The sequence below is a fragment of the Chlorocebus sabaeus genome, chromosome 18, assembly GCF_047675955.1.
Source record: "Chlorocebus sabaeus isolate Y175 chromosome 18, mChlSab1.0.hap1, whole genome shotgun sequence".
Lineage (NCBI taxonomy): Eukaryota > Metazoa > Chordata > Mammalia > Primates > Cercopithecidae > Chlorocebus > Chlorocebus sabaeus.
In genome coordinates, this window is record NC_132921.1 from 22301868 (window position 1) to 22323130 (window position 21263).

The window sequence follows — 21263 nt, forward strand, 5'->3', positions numbered from 1 at the left end:
CTAAATCAGAATCCCAGCAGGTGGGGCCCAGCCAACTTTGCCTTAAGAAGTCCTCCAGGTGATTTTGATGCGTGTCTGAATTTGAAAACTGCTTGTCGTTTTTTAGAAATCCACAGAAATAAAAACAAAGCCAACATACCTGGCTCCAAAGATGTCCTTTTTGGCGAGATCAATTCCAGAAACAACTTTTACTCTGAGAATTCGGGACTCTCCCTGTGAGAAGGAGAACAAAAAAAGAGGTTAAAAAACTGATCTTCAATGAATCACTCTCTCATCCAATATTAAAGTCATTGATTTCTACTGTCCAGTATTGGGATACAGAACAAATCAATTCAACGTAAGCAATTATTCCTTACACTGAAGTTCAAAAAGCAATATTCCAGCTCTAAAAGTCTATGACTCTAGACTAAACTTACAGCATCCAAGTTAATTAAGCACAAGTTTAATTCAAAGTAGGTCATTAAGATCAATTACTCCTGCCATTGAAAGTTAGGTTTTCCAGCTGTACCAAGAACACAATCACACACGTAAAACCATCTAGAGAAATGTCCAAGTGCCACAAGTTTGCATAAATATAACAAATAATTCCTCCTCTGAAGTTGACATATTTGTATGTGACCTGCAATAGAAAGGAATTTAATGTGGTAAAACATTTCAAAATTATAGTGCTTTTAAAATGTTGGCATCGACAAGCAAAAATAATTCCTCAGTTCCAGTAAAAAGAAATAAAAACCATTCTAAATGAAAACCACCCCAAAGTGTCTTGGAAATCAATCAACTGTTCATTTGTTCATTTATTCATCATTTCATCATTTATTCCAATATTTCCTAAGAAGCTCTTATGCCCGGGGCCTTGAAATACAGACATGAATATGCTCCAGGCTCTACTGAAGGCAACAAGCAGCCCAGCAGTATAGGACCCTATGACAGCTTAGAGAACTAGTTAAGGGCTATGACATTTAGGACAGGCGAGATGGCTTAGGAGAAGGTGGTAGGCAGAAGTCCAGGATAACTCAGGTTTCTAGTTTGGATCATGAACTGTCAACATTAATTGAAATAGAGGACTGTGTCCAAGGTGTCTGTGAAGCAATCGGATGGAAAACATGTATCACTAAATGGGGAGAAACATCTGGTCTGAGTTAGACACTCAGCAGTTATCAATGTAGAGTTGGCAGTTATAACCAAGGTCTGAGGAAACCTAGCCTAAGAATGAGAATGAAAAAATGGCTTAGGGGCTGGGTGCGGTGGCTCATGCCTGTAATTCCAGCACTTTGGGAAGCTGAGGCAGGTGGATCACGAGGCCAGGAGTTCAAGACCAGCCTGACCAACATGGTGAAACCCTGTCTCTACTAAAACACAAAATTTAGCCAGGCATGGTGGCATGCGCCTGTAATCTCAGCTACTCAGGAGGCTGAGGCAGGAGAATTGCTTGAACCTGGGAGGCAGAGGATGCAGTGAGCCGAGATCACATCACTGTACTCCAGCCTGGGTGACAGAGTGAGACTCGGTCTCAAAAAAAAAAAAAAAGGCTCAGGATGGAGTCCCCAAGAACACAATAGCTGACAGAGCAAGAAAGAAGTAATATGGAATTCATCTACCCTACATGTTTAGTCAAGACCTAAGTGAGGGCAAGAAAACCTCAATGATTATATAATGTCGAAGAGAACAATGGCAGGGCAAAAATAAAACATGGAGGGTATAGGATGGTGGATCTTTGTCAATTAGCTGCATAGACTGAACATGTATCCATGCAATGGACTGAGATACTTCACACTCCAGGAGTCTTCTATTCACTTAACCATCCATCCAACCACAAATCCCCAACACAAGACTGCCCATGTGGCAAGCACAGTGTCCTCATAATATGGTAAAGAACATGAATATAGTAAAGATGACATTCTCAACTCATTTGTGCCAATGTTCTTTCAAACATGGCCTACTTGAGTTGGCAGGACTGAATGTGTTTGCCAGTCTTCATGAGAGGATTAAGGGATATAAAGTAATACCAGGCAAGTCAGGGATAACTAAAACAATACCCTACTATAGCAAAGGGTGTCCGAAAGTGCTTACAGAAGCATCAGGGGTTAGCTGTTCTTCCCTGTTCCCTGAAACACTGCAAGGACTGCTCTGCCCATCTCCGGAACACTCACAGGCTGGGAGTCAGGGTTCTTTCTTTAGCACAGGATGTTATGTAGGCCAAGGCTCTTTTCTGGTTCTCACAACAAGTTGTACCCTGCTGCTAATCATCTGATGCCTCCATGGCCTGCTCAGCTCAAATGATGTCACTGCTAAGAGTATTTTTTACACATGCTTCAAGATCTGAAGTACCTATAGTACCAGCTACTCGGGGAGGGGCTGAAGCAGGAGGATCACTTGAGTCCAGGAGCTCAAGGCTGTAGTGCGCTATGATCATGCCTGTGGATAGCTGCTGCAGTCTAGCCTGGGCAACACAGCATCACCCTATTTCTTTTTCTTTTTTTTTCTTTTTTTTTTTTTTGAGACAGAGTCTCACTCTATCACCCAGGCTGGAGTGCAGTGGCTGGATCTCAGCTCACTGCAACCTCCGGCTCCCAGGTTCAAGCGATTCTTCTGCTTCAGCCTCCCGAGTAGCTGAGATTACAGGCGCACGCCACCACGCCCGGCTAATTTTTGTATTTTTAGTAGAAATGGGGTTTCACCATGTTGCCCAGGCTGGTCTTGAACTCCTGACCTCAGGTGATCTGCTCACCTCAGCCTCCCAAAGTGCTGGGATTACAGGCGTGAGCCACTGCGCCCGACAGCAACACCCCATTTCTAAAAAATGTTAATGCATAGAGAATCTGTAATGACATTTCTTTATTCCACAAGTATTTACTGAGTACCCATCACGTGCCACACACATTATCTGGAGATTGAGATGTAAACAAGACAGAGTTCCTGCCTCAAGCAACCCACCATCTAGTAGGCGGAACGCAGACTAAAAATACGTAATGCAAACAGCAAGCGAGATAATTTCTGATGCTGGCAAGTACTCCAAAGACAATATGACAGTTAAACAAAAGCAACTGAGTAGAGGGAGAGGGAAAAAGTAACTGGGGAGAGGAACATTTATGGCTGAGTGATCAGGAAAGGCTTCTTTGGCGAAAAGACACCAGAGCTGAAGCCTGAAGGAAGGAGGCCGAGTGGTGTGACGGGGCTGGGAATTGCAGGAAGGGCTGACAGCAAGCCCTGTGTGATGGGGCTAAGCTGGTGAAGGATGGCAGAGTCCATGTAAGGCACCGTGGGACCTGGTGGGGTCAAGGACCACAGAGGCCAGCCTCAGGAGAGGGTGGACATTGTCCCGACCACTGTGGGAGGAAGCACTGTAAAGTTTTAAGCAGGCGAGTGACAAAATGTAGCTTCAGTCTTTGAAAGAACCACTGTGGCTGCTGTGAGGGAACAGGGTAGAAGGAGGGAGAACAATTGGGCAGAGATTCTGGCAAGAGCTTTTAATAGGTTACAAATGGAGAGGTGAGCAGATTCATCATATAAAAATGTGCCTGAAATAAGGGGTTTTTTTTAAAAAAAAGTTTCAAAATGGTTTATACAATTGAGTTACAAACATGCTAGTTGTTCCACAGAAAAGGGTCCCTTTTCTACCTGGACACGCAACTTGACTACATTTCCCAGCCTTCCTTGCAGTTAAGTGCAGTCATGTGACTAAGTTCTGGCCAATGGAACGTGGCCAAAAGTGATGAGGCCTCTTCCAAACTGGCCCCATAAGCCCCTCCCATTCAGCAGCCTTCATTCTCATTAATGTCTCTCTGTGAAATGGGGAAGATCTTGGAGATAAAGAAGCAAAAACCATATGAAGGGAGTAGAGCCAAGCACCCCCCACCTGCTAACCCTCTCCAGAAATGAGCTGGAGATAAGACTTTTTCTGTTTTTTCCCATCCAAAACCAAAAGTTGTTATAGCAGTCTACCCTCAAGTACAATGTAATCTCATTTTTAAAAAAATGTCAATGATATAGCTGCATAGAAAAAGACCAGGAAAGGTTGATGTTAGTAGTAATTACCTCTGGAAAATGAATCATTTCTTTGGGCTTATTTGGAATTTTTTCCTTTTGAATCATTAAATATTTTTGTTTAGAAGCCAGACTTTTGTTTGGGGAAAAAAAAAAAAAAAAAAAAAAAAAGGAAATATTAAGGAAAACAAAAGAAAAATTTTAACTTCACCGTTAACAACACCATCCAGGCTTGATTTTGTCATAAGAAAAACAAACCTGCCAGGTGCGGTGGCTCATGCCTGTAATCCCAGCACTTTGGGAGGCCAAGATGGGTGGATTACTTGAGGTCAGGAGTTCAAGACCAGCTTGACCAATATGGTGAAAACCCTGTCTCTACAAAATACATAAAATTAGCTGGATGTGGTGATGCATGCCAGTAGTCCCAGCTACTCAGGAGGCTGAGGCAGGAGAATCACTTGAACCAGGGAGGCGGAGGTTGCAGTGAGCCGAGACTGCACCATTGCACTCCAGCCTGGGTGACAGAGTGAGACCCTGTCTCAAAGAAAAAAGAAAGAAAGAAAGATAAACAACCCTATGAGTTATTTTTTAGGTGACTCACAAAGGTACAGAGCTGCAAATATGGAAGACGTGAAGGGGTTCTCTTATGTAACATGTAGGCAACAGCTGGGAGGTGGCCTTTACTGAGCAATCACTGTTTACAAGCACCTGTTGCAGGAAATTTTACTCCTCTCTGAAGCATTACTCTATAAAAACAGTTTACACATGCATTTTAAAGACACAGCAAAAATGTCTTATCTTTGTTTCCTCAAAATGACAAGCTTAAACACAGATAAGCAGCCATCGTCATTCTGTTAGGAAGCACATGACAAGGTGTGTAACCAAATCATCGGATGCAGTGGCCCCAGGCTGAGCCATTGTATTTTCTGAAGCATTTTATTACTTTCATAAAATCTATGTGATATTTTGAACCCTGTTTATGACTCCAGTAGAATTAAATATTTAGCTAAGGTGGCTTTGCTTAGACAATGAAAATATTATTCATAGATTGTACAATGCAGAGAAGAAACAGCAGAGTAGAAACGAGGCTGAAGAGAACTTTCAGTGTCTCTTCCTGTTATTAATCTATTGGTCTGCATTGTTATTGTGTAACGGGTGATTCTATAAGCTTTACATATGTTTTTCTTTTACACTGAATTTTCTAATCCTTCATCAAGACACAAAACAAGATAAGGTGCCCAAGCCATAAGTGACAGCAGCACACGAATAAATAGTGTCCAAACTGAGAAACAGGTGGTAACCTGAAGATTCAGTTGCAAGAGCGTCATCTGGAAATTCAGCAGGCCTACTCATATAAACTGTGCATAAGCAGTTACTAGATTCCCACGGCCACCCACAAAGCTTATAAAATACATAACCCATCAACAGTGCTCTTGTGGTAAAATAAATTTCAAGTTCCAACTCAAAACTCGAGATACTGGAATTTACCATTTCTCCTATGACTTTGTCTTAAGGAGGTAACTTGTTATCCTTTATCCTTATTTTCCACAATGGCAGGTACTCTCCTAAAAAGTACTCTCCTAAAAAGATGATATCTGAGCTGGGAAATAGTGTTCTTCCTGCACAGGGAGCCACTGTGACCTCAGGATCACTTACACCAGCTGTCCAAGTGGACAGTAAGTTCTAAGTCAGGGACTTCCACAGTTCGGTCACTCTTACCTAAATTAATTCATGTATTTACCTTCCATATTCTAAAGTACTTTCCTAGTTCTAGCTATTACCCATCACACTTGCAGGCTTAGGGTAAACACTCTCTGGATTAAAACAGATGACCAACATTTTTTTGGACCACATAAATATGTAAGTTATATATACATTGCTTAAATTTAGTTGCTTTAAAAAATAACTAAGCCAGCATATGGACCGTGCCCATCGTGTGCTTGCTACACAGCAGCCACGGTCGCTCTTTCCATTCCTACCTGCTCTTGCCGCAGTCCTTAGACAGGACCCTATTTCATACATTTTAAAGACTACTCTTTTTAGAGTAGTTTTAGGGTCACAGCAAAATCAAACAGAAGGCACAGAGATTTCCTACGTACCCCCTACCGCAACACACAGCCTCCCCCATGATCAACATCCTGCACCAGAGTAGTACCCCTGTTACAATTCACACATCAAAATCACCCAAAGCCCATCGTTTACCTTAGAGCTCACTCCTGGTGTGTACACTCCATTAGTTTGGACAAATGTATAATGACATGTATCCACCATTATAGTATCATACAGAGTATTTCCACTGTCCTAAAAATCCTCGATGCTCTGCCTACTCATCCCTCCCCTGCCTGCATTTAAAAAAACCAAAAACAAAAACACACACTGTCCTATCGCCTCCCCGCCCCACACACGTTCCTGTCACTTCCAACTCTTGCCAGGCTGCATCCTCTTCACCTTCTCCCTCCTCACACCAACGCCAGCCCACTACACCTTTCCCTCTCTTCAGGTTGGGTCCCACAACCTTATATTGTTGCCACCCCCTCCTAAAATCCCTGAGTTCTCCACATTGACCATCTAATTATACACTCAACAAAAATGCAGAATGATACTATGTTCGATGTACTGTGCTAGCAAAAAGGAGGGCCACGAAACTGAACTAGACACATTCTCTCTCTCTCAGGAGCTTACAGTCAATGGCAGAGGCGAGGTGTGTGCACAGTTCCCTCTTACAGCGGTGGAACAGAGGCATAAGACGTGAGTGGTGAGAACAAAGACCTAGAGTGGAAATGAAAGCAGCCCACCAGGACTGCACGTCCAGTTCAAACTCAGATGACACCGACAGAGGCAAACAGCCCTAACTCACCGGACTACTCACTGGCATCTCTGATCACCACTGGCAGCCCAACACATAATATGCGGTCAAGTTTCAGTCCTACAATGCTGTCAACAAGCAGACGCCCCAAGGATATGAGTTTCTGAAAAGACTGCGGGATTCTGTGCAACCTAAATCTCTCAACTCCTACTAGGTAGTGGCTGCTATTATGCCAAGTAGAAAAAGGGTTAATAAATGGGAAAAAATACAGGGATAGACTTCTAGAGCAGAACTCTAATTTAAATGCTCAAGGGTGACTCTACCTTCAGGAAATGATGCTGTGTGGTTATGAAACAGGTCCACAAATTCTCAGTATTTCTTTCATGAGGTGGGTCATTTCCCATGGGTATCTGATTTAGTGACTCCTTTCTAATAAAATATGGAAGAGGTGACAGTGTGTGACTTTGGAGATTAGGTCATAAAGACATCAGGCTTCCTCTTCTCTTTTGGATCATTCACTCTGGGGAACGCCGGCTGCTGCTATGATGTGCAGACACTCAGTCAGCCCCAAGGAGAAATCTCTGTGATAAGGAACTGAGGCCTCTTGCCTCCAGCCATGTGAGTGACTCATTTTAGAAATGGGTCCTTCTGTTCCAGTCAAGCCTTCAGATGACAGCAGCCTCAGCTGACATCCTGACTCAGGCTCATAAGAGACCCTTGCCAGCTACACACTAGTCACTGTGCAAAGGCACATATCAGAACCACCCAGTTAAGCCACTTTTGATTTCTTGACCCACAGAAACTGTGAGATAATAAACATTTGTTGCTTTATAAGCTGCCAACTCTAAAACTAATTTGTTATGTAGCAACAGATAACTAACATACATTGTGAAAAACCCAATGCGATAATTAGAGTCTCATTTATCTCTTTGCTAAGTCAAAATTTTCCTATGTATTAGGGTGATTCTTCAAAATAAGAAAAAAACAAGAGTGAGAAATAAAGACTATTGCCTGTGTTTTCTATCATGTCAAAGCAGTGGCATTTTCCAGGCAAAATTAACAGAGCTTGGTGACTTGTTCAATATAAGTGCAGCAGCAGTATCCCTTTAAAAAAATATGGAACCTGATACCATAATAAATACAGTCAAAATGTGAAACCAAGGCTACTTCAGAAAACTTAAAATACATGATCATTTATAAGTATAAAATTTTAAAAAATCCAGAAAGAATGACAATCAAGAGATGCTGAGATATGTACATGTGCCACTGAAATAACTCTAAATTCACCCCTGTTCTCCACTCCACAGCCTCAATGCACATTATCGCTAATGGCAGGATGGTCCAACACCAGTTGGCTTAAGCTCATTTGTTCATTCTTTCAGAACCTACTGAGTACCTATTATGTGCCATGCTCTGTATAGCTGCTGGTGGTGTGAGGCAGCGTTTCTGCATCCAAATTTGCTTGCTACCACGTTAGTTCAGTCTTCTTAAAATGTCCCTCTCCACTGCTCTGGTGAGACCTCCCTAGGAACAAATGAATCTAATTAAAACTGCCTGGCCTGCCACTGAAGGCTCACCATGAGCCTTCAGTGCTTCACTGCTGCTGTAAGAACAGCCTGTGCTCTGCACAGGGACCCAATTCTTTTCTTCCAGTTGGTACCTGCCCATCCAACATCTATTCCCCAACGCTCTGCATGAGTCCACACAGTGACTCAACCCCAAGTGCCTGCTCTGTGCTGAAAACATACAAGGAATAATGACTCACACAGAGCTCAAGCCTGCAAGATTTACTTTCTATTACATATAAGGAGAGTAACCACATAAGAGATATGTTCAATAATGTGATGAGTAATATTCTTCAGGAACTTGGAGAAGGAAGAAAGTAACATACACACAAGGGGTGGGGAGAGGGAGAAAGGTGGGGAAGTTGGAGAAAGCTGCAGATGAGTGACTGCTTGGGCCAGGCCTTCAAGAATGAGGAAAGAGGAGGGAGGAGAAGAGAAAGTTGATGTCCTGGGAGGAGCTGGTGTGCCAGGGAAGCAGGGGGCAGGTGCAAGAAGTGAGTGTGGCCTGCACCTGGCTCCATCCTCTGCAGGATGCAGGGCAAACACAGTAACCAGTTGAGTGGTGGCTGGGGGTGCCATCACCCTGGATGACAGCACAGAGGGCATGTGAAAGGGAGAGGACAGGGATGCTAATTACATGGTCTTCTCCACCATCTGGCAGATAAGCATGGAGGACAGGGGACTGGTTCCAATGCTCCCGCTGGGGGAAGAATGTGGTTGGGTGACAGACTGGTTTTACAGGGCCAGAGAAAAGGAATGTGCTCAAGTTTGCAGTTTTCTTATTAGTGAGGGCTGCTGCTAATAGCTGGTAGAAAATAAAGAGGAGCGGTGGGACTTAGGGTAAGGGAAATAAAGGAATAGGGGTTTCTTGGATTTGAGGTTGTCTTCCCAGTGGGCCAGCAGGGCAGTTAGAAGTCAGAAACCAGAGCTCAGTACCGAGAGATCAGAAATAGACCCAGTGTGGGAGGCCTGGCTCGTGACTGCCTTCAGACCAATCATGTATTCTGGTACTTAAGTAATGAGGCAGTAGAGTCTTTTTTTTCTTCTCTCTCACAGGTTGTCTTATTTCCTCAACTAGACCCTGAGGCTGCACTGTCCAATAAAGTATCCACTAGCCATGTGAGGCTGTTGAAATGTAATTAAAATTAATTAAAATTAAAATTCCATTCCTTGGTCACACTAGCTACATTTTGAGTGCTCAATCTCTACCCATTCCCAGCAGGTACTGTATTGGACAGTGCAGATAGAGAACAATTCCATAATCCAGAAAGTTCCACAGCAAAACCCCACTCTAAGGGCACTAACACAGCTCAAGAGTGCAGCAGGATTTGAATAACCCCTTGTGAAAGGAAAGAAAGAAGGTAGGAAAAGAAGAAGGGGAGGGACCCCTGTACTTCACCCAATTATAACTGAGAACATTATGGAATTGAGAACAATTGAGAACACTGGAATTCAGCTACAGCGTCACTCCACTGAAGTAGTTATAGTGACACAGGAAATGACTGTCTGGAAATGATACAGGCTTCACTATAACCACACGCTCTAACATCAATATTTCACCTGCAATATTAAAGACTGGTATGCAAATTAAGTGCCTATCAATTAATAGGCACTTAATATGAAACCTAATAAAGCAAATACTGAATAGTGCAGAAATATATTCTTGCAAAGACATTTTAAAAATCATTGTGCAAATAAACAGTAGGGAAGGTGGCTTGATAGAGTGTGACAAAGATCTGGGAGTCTTTGATGGGTCCAGCACAGGCCAGCATCCTAACGAGGTTACAAATCTTGCACAGCATTACCAGGTAGAGTACTCAGGAAGCAAGGAGACAGAAAATCCCAGTAAAGGCTCCCAGTCCCTGTAAGAGAACTGGAAGATCTTCGGAGAGGAAGAGCTGGTAGGAAAAAGAAATGGAAATTCAGTTAAAGGAGAAGAGCTGAAGGAATGGTAGTGGCTGACCATCTAGAAAACTCCCTCTGGGGGCCCTGTGGTGATCCATCAGTCCCCAAGGATGCTCTGTGGGAGAAGCCAACGGCGATTCATATGGAAGAAGGAGGTCTTCTAACAAGGACATCTGTCCAGTGAGGGGCTGGCAGAGAGCCGTGACCACACCCTCCTGCTGCAGGAGGCCAATGCCAAAGGCACTGCGTTCAGGCCCCAAATGGGTTTCTGTCCATTCCAGTGCTGATTCCACATGGCTTGCACTGAACCGCACGCATGTGAAGGGGTATTTTGATCCATGCCTTAAAAGTGCTGGCATGACATTTCTTTCTTTCAGTGACATCTGATGCGTCTGTCTCTGACTTGGGAACAGAGCAGGGCCACAGCACTTGAGCTGTTTTTCCCGAGTTCTTGGCAGGTATCAGTATTCTGCCGTCATTTCGCCCATAAAAGGCATCACTGAAGAAGAGGCAGGTAAGCAGGTGGGTTTATGGGGTGTGGCAGGTTCAGGGTTACTTGTGGGTGGAGGCTGGGATCAGTTTCATAGTCATGGGCATGCTCACCCCCAGGAGCCTCACATCTACCATGACTCAAGTGTGCATCTCGGTCAAAATGCAAATTCTTCCATGTGTGGACAGATTTTTAGAGTGACTCTCAATTAAAAATGTTAGATCTTCGCATGCCAAGAACCTGCAGTAATTCAATGATTAGGGGGAGGGGAGGAGGCTGCCACTGAGCAGGGTCCGTGATATAAATAAGCTGGCAAGAGTTCCAGCTTAAAGGACACAGTCACTCTCTTCCGCTAATTAAAAACTCTCCTTTTACCAGAATAGCTGGTAAAACTCCCATAAAAAGGCCTTCAAAGAATCCACTTATCAATGGTTCTTTTGTTCTGAATCTCTAAATCATAAGACAGGAAACATTTTTAAATTCCACCAAGATGACAAAGACGAGCATTATCTGGTGTTTATAGTTCTAAAAATGATCATATAAACAATGCCACTCTGTTGAAAGCCAAGAATTATAGCTCAGGATCTAAAATTCTAGATTTTTTTTCATGGCAGTCATAACCCTGACCTCTCTCCATAAAGTCAGCTCTGGGTTTCTGGATGGGAAGTGTAGTTTGGACTAGAAGAGGTCTAGATTTCACAAGGTAGGAGCTGCCAAGGGCTCCCGAGAAGGCATTTCTGGGGTGAGTTCTGTCGCTTCATATCTAGATCTCACTGGGTAGGCTCAGAATAGCTTCGAGCATCTTAAAGACACACAAGAACAAAGTCCTCCCCTCCCCCCACCCTTTTTTGTTTGTTGCCCAGGCTGGAGTGCGGTGGCATGAGCTCAACTCACTGCAACCTCTGCCTCCCGGGGTCATGCGGTTCTCGTGCCTCAGCCTCCCAAGTAGCTGAGATTACAGGCCTGTGCCACCACGCCCAGGTAATTTTTGTAGAGATGGAGTTTCACCATGTTGGCCAGGCTGGTCTCAACTCCTGGCCTCAAATGATCTACCTGCCTCAGCCTCCCAAAGTGCTGGGATTACAGGTGTGAGCCACTGCACCTGGCCTGAACAAAACTCTTAAGAAACACAAGATAAGCAATGAGTTGTAAATTTTAAAATGAGAAAATGGCCTGTTTTATGGATCTGAGGGCTCAGGACCAATGACTAGCATTTTCACTCTGTAAGCAAATTTTAACCAATCAGCAGGCTGCATGGGGAGCATGCACTCAGAAGGAGGGCTGAGCTTGATTATTCAAACACATGCTGTGCCCGTCTCCGCGAACAGGGAGACTTCCTGCTGCTGGCTCCCAGGTGCTGGAGTTCCTGGACCCTGGACAGGCCTTTGAAGGGCACTGCCAAACAGAATCCTCTCTGGGCTTCTATTTACTATGCTCTAGGCTGCCATTCCCAGGCTCTGTCCTGACAGCGCCACAGAACTGACAAGGTTTCCCCTCTGCCGACAGCAATCAGATCCCAACCCTGCCTCCTGTGACCACCTCCACTGGAACTCTGCATGTTCCCAAATGCTTCAGCCATGCATTTACAGATAAGTTCTTGGTTCTTTCCTGCCAATACCTTATTTTCTACTAGCCCAATCCTCATCAGATAACTATTTCTCATTCCTGGGTAGCTATGATGTTCTTGCTACTAAGTATTCACTCTTGAGCTACAGTTTGATGCCCCCTGCACTAACATTTACTGGCCACTGGAAGAAAGTGACTAGGAGAACCAAGGCTCTGAAATATCGAGGAACCAGGATGGCCCGATATCCAAGCTCTACAACTGGTTCTGCCATCTGTCACATTCTGCAATGACTGAGAGAAACTGCTGGTCATCTCAGAGGAATTAGAAAGATCAGAGATGGGAAAATGTTCCAACTCAGAAAGAAATGATTCTATAAATTACACAGACGGAGCGTATGATAGGTTTTTCCTCTACCAGAACCACCAATTTGCTAATTTTGCTCAGATCTCCTACTTGTCCTTTAGGGATCAGCCTAAGTATCACATTATCTGAAGCCTTTCCAGGGCTCCTGGACTAGTTAAGTCTTCCTCCAACAAGCCCCACAGTACCCTATAGCTCTCTTCTTGCTCTTTACTGTCATTGCTTTGAAAATTAGCTGTCACACCTGGAGATGGAGCTCTTGGAGGGCAGAGGCAGGGCAGATCACAGGGAATGACAAGGATAAAGGATATCTGCAACTGTTCCTGGCCAGAGAGCCACAGAGCAATCCCTCACCCTGCTCAACATGGACTTCCTAGACTCTGGCAAAGAGCTGGGCACCCAAATAATTTTAGGGGAAGTGAATACATGACATCAATCCAAACCAAAGTTGTAGAGAGAATTACTAAATAGTTTGTGAGCATTTAGAAAAGGAGAATAATCTACAGCTAAGGTTCACTAAGACTAAGACACGCAGACAAACTTATTTCCTTTTTTGATAAGGTTACTAGCTCCAGATATGCTGCCTGGATAGGGTACACAGACTTCAGCCAACCAGCCAGGAACACCAATAGTACACTCCTATTTATTCTAGGCAAGATGATCATGTGAAGATGAACTAATGGTAAGACTAGGTGGGATATTGCACCCAGCTGCTAACTCTTATCCAGAGTGTAATCATCCAGCCGACTGCAATAGTTCACGCCAGTAATCCTAGCATTTTGGGAGGCCGAGCTGGGCGGATCACCTGAGGTCAGGAGTTACAGACCAGCCTGGGCAAAATGGTGAAACCCCATCTCTACTAAAAAATACAAAACAAATGAGTCAGGGGTGGTGGCATGTGCCTGTAATCCCAGCTACTCGGGAGGCTGAGGCAGCAGAATCGCATGAACCCAGGAGGCGGCCATGTCAGTGAGCTGAGACCACACCACTGCACTCCAGCCTGGGCAACAGTGTGTGGCTCCACAAAAAAAAAAAAAAGCAAAGTGTAATCAGAAAACTCCAGGAAAGTGTCAGAGGGTTATGTCATGGGGCTCTATTATTAGCTGCATCCTGTGCAACGTTCTGAGCCAGGAAAATCTGGATGAGGATATCGATGGCAGGCTAATCCAATCTGTAGCTGATCTACACAACTGGATAAAATGTCAGATGACTAAATTAGAATCCTGAAAGATCTCATCAGACTGGGTGGCGGGCCAAGTCCCATAGGATGGGGTTTTATAGTGGTATGTACACTCGGATGCCCGAAACAACACAGGATGCAAGAAACATGACAATGAGAACGTCAAGAGTAGGGAAAGAAATCTTTGGGGTTTGATTTTACCTCTAATTCATTATGACTCAACAATATGACAGTATAAACCACCTGTGTTACTAAAAGTCCAGAGCAAGTAATGTCATCATACTCCGCCCTGGGATAGCATTATGTACAAACCCAGGTGGCATGATTAAAGAGGGAGGTTGGGGCTTTGCTTTAAGTAAATAAGACAAATTCCATACTGTAGAACACTATGTAACCTTAAGAAAGAATGATGGTGTTCTGTATGTACAGGTTTAAAAATTAAAGACAGACTCATAGATTAGAGAGAACATTCTGAGGATATGCCAGCCTTTCCATAAGATAGAAAGGGTGTGTGTGTGTGTGTGTGTGTGTGTGTGTGTGTACGAATATTTGCTTATATAAATGCGTAAAACAAACTGCATGGACACAAGAAACTGGTGACACTGCCTGACTCTGGGGACAAGAACTGTTTAGCTAGGGATGGAAGTGACTGAGAAAAAAAAGACTTCTTTGAATTTAAAACCATCTAAATGTATTCATAACTCAAAAATTCATTTTAAGTAGCCCAGGATAGTTAATAAAGAGGCAAAAGTCACAAAAAGAATGACTTAGGAATGTTTAATGTGTTTTTTCTTATTTTTCAATTTTTTTTTTTTTTTTTTTTTTTTTTTTTTTGAGACAAGGTCTTGCTGTTACCCAGGCTGGAGTGTACCGGAGTGATAAGGCTCACTGCAGCTTTGACCTCCCAGGCTCAAGCAGTCCTCCCACCTCAGCCTCCCAAGTAGCTGGGACTACAGGTGTGTGCTACCATACCCAGCTATTTTTTTTTTTTTTCTGTATTTTTTGCAGAGATTTCCCCATGTTGCCCAAGTTGGTCTCAAACTCCCGGGGCTCAAGAGCTCTGCCCACCTCTGCCTCCTACGGTGCTGGGATTTTTACAGGTGTGAGCCACCATCAACCTAATCTGACTGTAAAAATAATAGAGAGCTAGAAAAGACCAGATTCTTTCAGTGGGAAGGAGGAAGAGGTGGCAGAAGTCAAGTCATCTTCCGTTATGAGGTTGCAGAGGGCAGCTCTCACCCAAGGAGTGAGCACGCAGGAGAGCAGATGAGTTATATTAAGGTGAAGGAACTGGCAGTCATTAACCCAGGTCAAACACGAGCAGGTGGCCTCCCGAGGCTGAGAGCTGGCCAGGTAGCACTGGGGAGGGACCAAAGGCTGGTAGGCGGCCAGAAACGTGGGGCGTGGGAGGCGGTGAGGGGGAGGATAATGAACCAGAGGCCCCTGATGTTCCTTCCCAACTCAGGGACATTGTGATTTTAGAAGGCCTGCACACGAGGAGCCAAAAACTCAATCTGAGAAGAACCATACAAGACCACACAATACCTGATGCATGTATGCAACTTCTCTAAGACAAAGCACAGGAATAATTACAATCCCATCGATTTCATAGTGAAAAGCAGATTGTTCAAAAATCAGAATGTTTTCTACTCACAACAGTTTCAAAATATCAGGGATGCAATAATCAACTGAAATGAAATTAAAGCAGCCGGGCGCGGTGGCTCATGCCTGTAATCCCAGCACTTTGGGAGGCCGAGGCAGGCGGTTCATAAGGTCAGGAGATCAAGACTACGGTGAAACCCTGTCTCTACTAAAAATACAAAAAAAACCCCACAATGTTTCACAAAGCTAACAACAGACTTGGTTTTCCTTTGACTCTTCAAACATGCTCCCTAGGAGACACAAAGCGGATCACTGAGGTCACGAGTTTGCGAGAGCAGCGTGGCCAACATGGTGAAACCCCGTATCTACTAAAAACAGAAAAATTAGCTGGACCTGGTGGCTCACACACGGAGTCTCAGCTACTCAGGAGGCTGAGGCAGGAGAATCGCTGGAACCTGGGAGGCGGAGGTTGCAGTGAGCCAAGATTGTGCCACTGCACTCTAGCCTGGGCCACAGGGCAAGACTCTGTCTTTTTAATTAAAAAAAAAAAAAAAAAAAAAGTCAGTCTCTTCCCACTTCCAATTTAAATCTCTTAGACTACAGTGCCTCAGATACATTTTGTATCCTTCCACAAAGCTGCCGCTGTACTGTAGGTCCCTCTATAAAGTGAGTGCTCTGTTTCCAAGAATCATTTTTTAAAAAAATTATCATCAAATGAGAGGTTGTGCAAAGAGAGGAATCAACGATTCACCTACAGGACAACAGTTCTCATGATAACCATTCCACGGGACGTCTGGGCGATGCAGCCTGTGGCCAGACGTCTGAACATCAAAGCCAGGCTCTTCCCATAACCTGGAACAACTCATTTAGACTCTCGTTCCCCCAAAACCCTGAAGACACAAGGAAAGGCATCAGCCACCCCATAGGTGGCTGTCAACCGTCACGGAATGTTGATGCCTGTCATGAGATTTCCCACACTGGACAGGTACTACGATCTCTGCAAGTGTCTATGCTGGAAGATGTGCCTAAGAAACCACAGGACTGGCACAGGGCATCTTCCTGAGTACCAATTTTTCTGGAAGTCTTGGTAGGTAGAAGAGTGGTTCTCAAAGTATGGACTCCCGACTACCAGCATCAGCGTATCACCTGGCAACTTGGAAGAAATGGAGATTCCCAAGCCCCACTTCCGATTTCCAGAATCCGAATCTCCAGAACCAGAGTCCAGCAATCTATGTTTGTGAGCACCCAGCTGATTCTGAAGCACAGTGAAATTTCACAGTGTTCTACTCAAACAAACAAGGAAGTATCATGGAATGAAAGATACTATTTGCATACATTTTTAAGATTTCACATTTGCAACTGGACTCCTCTGCAGGGATCCTCTCTTCCCCAAAGAAATCTTGGATGGAAATGTGTGAGAAGGGCAAACAAAATTTCCACATGCAGATGATTTGTATCTGTAGATCTCCCAGATCTGTATCTCCAACCCTAACCCCTTTCCCTCCCCAGCATGCAAGCCCTGAATATTTGACTCTCTTGGAGCCAGCAATGCTGGAAGAGCAACTGGATCTTGCAGAAAACTGAACAGGTCCTGAGTGCTGCTCTCATGCCTCTTGTTCCCAAGCCTTGCTGTTTCAGTAACTCTGATCAAGAATCACCCTGTGAGAAGACACACACACATTAACAGAGGAACTTCAGGGTTGCGACAGTACAGGGTGTTTTCTTCTTGAGTACAATTGTCTATAATGACTGAGTTTTGTTTTTTTTTTTAATTTTTCCAAAGAACATGAGCAACGCTTTCATAATAAGAAATTAAATTGCTTTCATAAGGGGTACAACCACTTTAGCTCATCGAATTTTTAACCCAAACTCACTAACTGTGCCTTTCTATCCTACGGGATGTATTATTTGATATTCCATTTCATCAAACATATATGAATAATACACTCACACTGCTCTACTACCTGCTGCAATAATCACATTCCCTTCCTGTCCTGACCCTGAAGCCACTGGGGTGGTCCTGGTGGCCATCAGTCCAGGCCTGCACCTTGAGCCCTTGAGCTCCATCGCCCACACCACCCCACCCCATCCTCTTACACAGCTACCTCCTTGCTCTTTAATCCCATAGATTATTTCCAAATTCAGTCACTATTAACACTCTACCCCACATGTCCAGCACCACTGGTAAACCTTCTCCAGGCAACACACACACACACACACACACACACACACACAAACGCGGACACAAGTCCACATACAGCTACCTCATCTTCACAATCACCCCTTTAATTACCATGCTACGGTGGTATCCATATTTTTACACTAGTTCTGGGCCCTCACCTTCATCTTTCTCAAGCTTTATTGAGCAACCACTAAACACCAAAACTTTACGTTTTGGAATGAGAACAACTAACTCATCCATGAGCTACTGAAGCTCATCATGATGCAGGAAACATCCAAATATATGGAGATAAGAGCAATGATGAGCTAACACCCAACAGTGAAAAAAGGAAAATGGACCGACATTGGAGAAAAAGAAACAGAACAAAGAAAGGTAGAGGGAGTGGGCAGACAAGGCCGACCAGCCCCTTGGAGAGCCTTTCTCAAATAGTTTCTTCCCATGCATGGTCCGTCTGTGGCAGAAGCAGCACACGTCTTTCCCTCGACCCCACTCCAGGATGCTGTACCAGGCAGACCCAACTATAGGCATATTGTGAAGCATCATTTTAAGTGAGCACCTGAGGGATGGATGTTTGGCAAAGGAAGGGCTCCAAAAAGTCAAGATTGTTAATCACCAGAACCCAACACTCAGGAAAGTTACGAAATCCCCTGTAGAGGGCTTTTAGATCCCAATCTCTGCCTGGTTGAGGTGTAGCCTAAACTCCCAACATTGTCAAAGTCCTTTTGGAAGTAGAGGAGTCAAGGACGTCCATCAATTTACCCGGGCCAGTGAGGCAAGATCGCAGGAGAAGGGGGTCGTGGTACAACACCCCCCTCCAATGGACCAAGGCCCCCAGTATGGAAAACCCTTGGCTAGGTACCCACCAACCACAGCCACCATGGCAAAGACAGCCAACAAGTGTGGGCCGTCCTGGGACTGACCACTACAGCTCACGAAGGGACAAGTCACCTGAAGGAATGCATGGCACCTCCTAAGAAAAAGTCATTCCTAGTCCTCCCTGCTACTTCTCTGCAAATAAATACTCAAGGTTAGATCTATCTAACATCTAAAACACATTCTGTCCAAATCACAGTGCTTTTCACTGTCTCCTTTTAAGTACAGGAAACAAAAGTTTCAAACAAGACATTTAAAATTTATCAAAAACAGGCCGGGTGTGGTGGCTCATGCCTGTAATCCCAACACTTTGGGAGGCGAGGCGGGCAGACCACCTGAGGTCGGGAGTTCAAGACCAGCCTGACCAACATGGAGAAACTCCGTCTCTACTAAAAATACAAAATTAGCCAGGCGTGGTGGCGCATGCCTGTAGTCCCAGCTACTTGGGAGGCTGAGGCAGGAGAATTGCTTGAACCTAGGAGGCGGAGGTTGTGGTGGGCCGAGATTGTGCCATTTCACTCCAGCCTAGGCAACAAGAGCAAAACTCCATCTCAAAACAACAACAACAACAACAAAATTTATGAAAAACAGAAGGGTCGATGGCTCAGCCAGCAAGAGAGATAGGAGGTAAATGATGAATTGACTTTAAAACTGAAAGGCATCGCCCCTTCCCAGGATACAGAATACCATTTTATTTGGTTAATTACATTGAAATCTTCATCAAATTCTCTTAACAGGCAAACAAAAAATATTCTAAAACCTAAGAGAAAATCCATAATTCTTCCAAAAATAACCTAACAATTCTACTTAGTATTTAATGTCAGAGAAAGCCTTACTCAGGCAATTACACAGAAATAAATTACCATTCACAGTAGAGGGTCATTTCTCACTACACAGTGTAAGAGAAATATTCACAGATACCCTTTTTTCCCTCAATAAGAAAAATTCACAACAGTCATGGTGTTCCTACAATTTCAATCCACTCATTTTCTTAATTTATTTCCCAAGCTGTATCTCTACCTAGGAAAACCAATCAGGCCTGGTGAGACTTGTTCCTAAATAAACCCTGAGGTTTGAACAAAATTATTCAAGAAAGAAGTAATCAGGTCAATTATGTTAAAGATGAATTTACAGCTCCAGCATCTTGAGGTCTATAACACAATCACGGCTGTGGGTGGATTTGCAGAGCTTCCGAATGCCACAGGAAGGTAAAAACCTCCTCCCCCACCAAGCAAAGTCTTACCGAGTGTTACTTGCTCAAATGCGAGATGTCTCATTTAGAAGAGTACAATATTAAAGGTTTAGTGCATTAAAGGAAAGCTGGAAAACTCAAGGGCAGAGCAAGTTCTGAAGAGTATGCGGAAGTCGTGGCTGCAGCCAAGGGTAACTTTCCACTGCCAGGTGACAAGGTCACAGGAGAGCAGTTTTTAACTTGACTCCCAGGAATGCAGACCACACGGTTGTTCCTCTCTGGAAATGGCTTTTCTCTGTGACCAGCTCACATCAAATCACAGGTGTCTTACGAACCTGTCCAGCCTCTCTGAGGACCGCCGAGTTACCTCTTCAGGAAATGCAATGAATCTGACCCAGACAACGCCGCATAAGGTAACAGTTGTCCAGGACCCTCCACCTTCAGTAAACGTTCACAAGTACACTCTGTCTTAAAGGAACCCTTGTATATTTCGTGTTTTCCCCGTGCAAAAGCTTACTCTCTGCCACTTTCAGTTTATGTAATCAGACAGCTGGCTGTGAGCATCTCCAAAACCCAGGATCTGCATTGTTTCAACCAAGACAAAAATATTAGGCTCCTCGTAAGTCTGGGAGCACCAGGAGTATATCATTCAGCCAAGTGACACTGAAATTCTTACCAACTGCTTAGAGCAAATAAGGAAATCGTAAAGTATCAAATATATGGATTCACTTTTCTTCTAAGATTCTAGAATCTACCACGTATTGGTCTATTCTCCCACAAAGCTTAACATGACATTGGTGTTACGGATGGAAGTGTGCCTCCCTCCAAAACTTCCATGTTGAGGCTCTAGTCCCCGGAACGCGACTGTATTTGGAGACAGAAACTTGAAAGAGGTTATTACGGTAAAATGAGGTCATACAGGTGGGCCCTAATCCAATCTGACCGGCGTCCTTCTAAGAAGAGGAAATTTGGACACAGAGACACCGGGGCTTCACGTGTACACAGAGCAAAGGCCACGTGAGGGCACGGCAAGGGGCCACCTGCAAGCCAAGAACAGAGGCCTCGGTAGAAACAATCCACCGGCCCCCTGCTCTTGACTTCTTCTGGCCTTCAGAACTGTGCGGGATCATGGCCAGGCAAAGTGGCACACACCTGTAATCCCAGCACTTTGGGAGGCTGAGGCAGGCAGATCACTTGAGTTTGAGACCAGCCTGATCAACATGGTGAAACCCTGTCTCTACTAAAAGATATAAAAATTAGCCAGACACAGTGGCATGTGCCCGTAGTCCCAGCTACTTGGGAGGCCGAGGCAGGAGAATCGCTCAAACCTGGGAAGCAGAGGTTACAGTGAGCCAAGATCACACCACTAAATTCCAGCCTGGGAGACAGAGCGAGACTCCACCTCAAAAAAAAAAAAAAAAAAAAAAAAGAACTGTGTGGAATCAATTTCTGTTGTTGAAGTCACCAATCTGGTATTTTGTTATGGCAGCTCTAGCAGGGCTAGGAGAATTGGAAAGAAAATATTTCAGTGACCAAAAAAAAAGGGGGAGAAAGGGG

General features: G+C 44.3%; 1 protein-coding gene across 3 annotated transcripts in view; it reads right to left on the bottom strand.

The window, feature by feature from the left end:
* Positions 1–21263, bottom strand: part of NEDD4L (NEDD4 like E3 ubiquitin protein ligase) — a 358982-nt gene that overhangs the window by 234571 nt on the left and 103148 nt on the right. For all 3 annotated transcript variants that reach the window (XM_073006275.1, XM_073006274.1, XM_008013964.3), the window contains one exon: positions 140–213. In XM_073006275.1, the coding sequence (XP_072862376.1) occupies positions 140–213 (74 nt within the window). The remainder of the gene's footprint in view (positions 1–139; positions 214–21263) is intronic.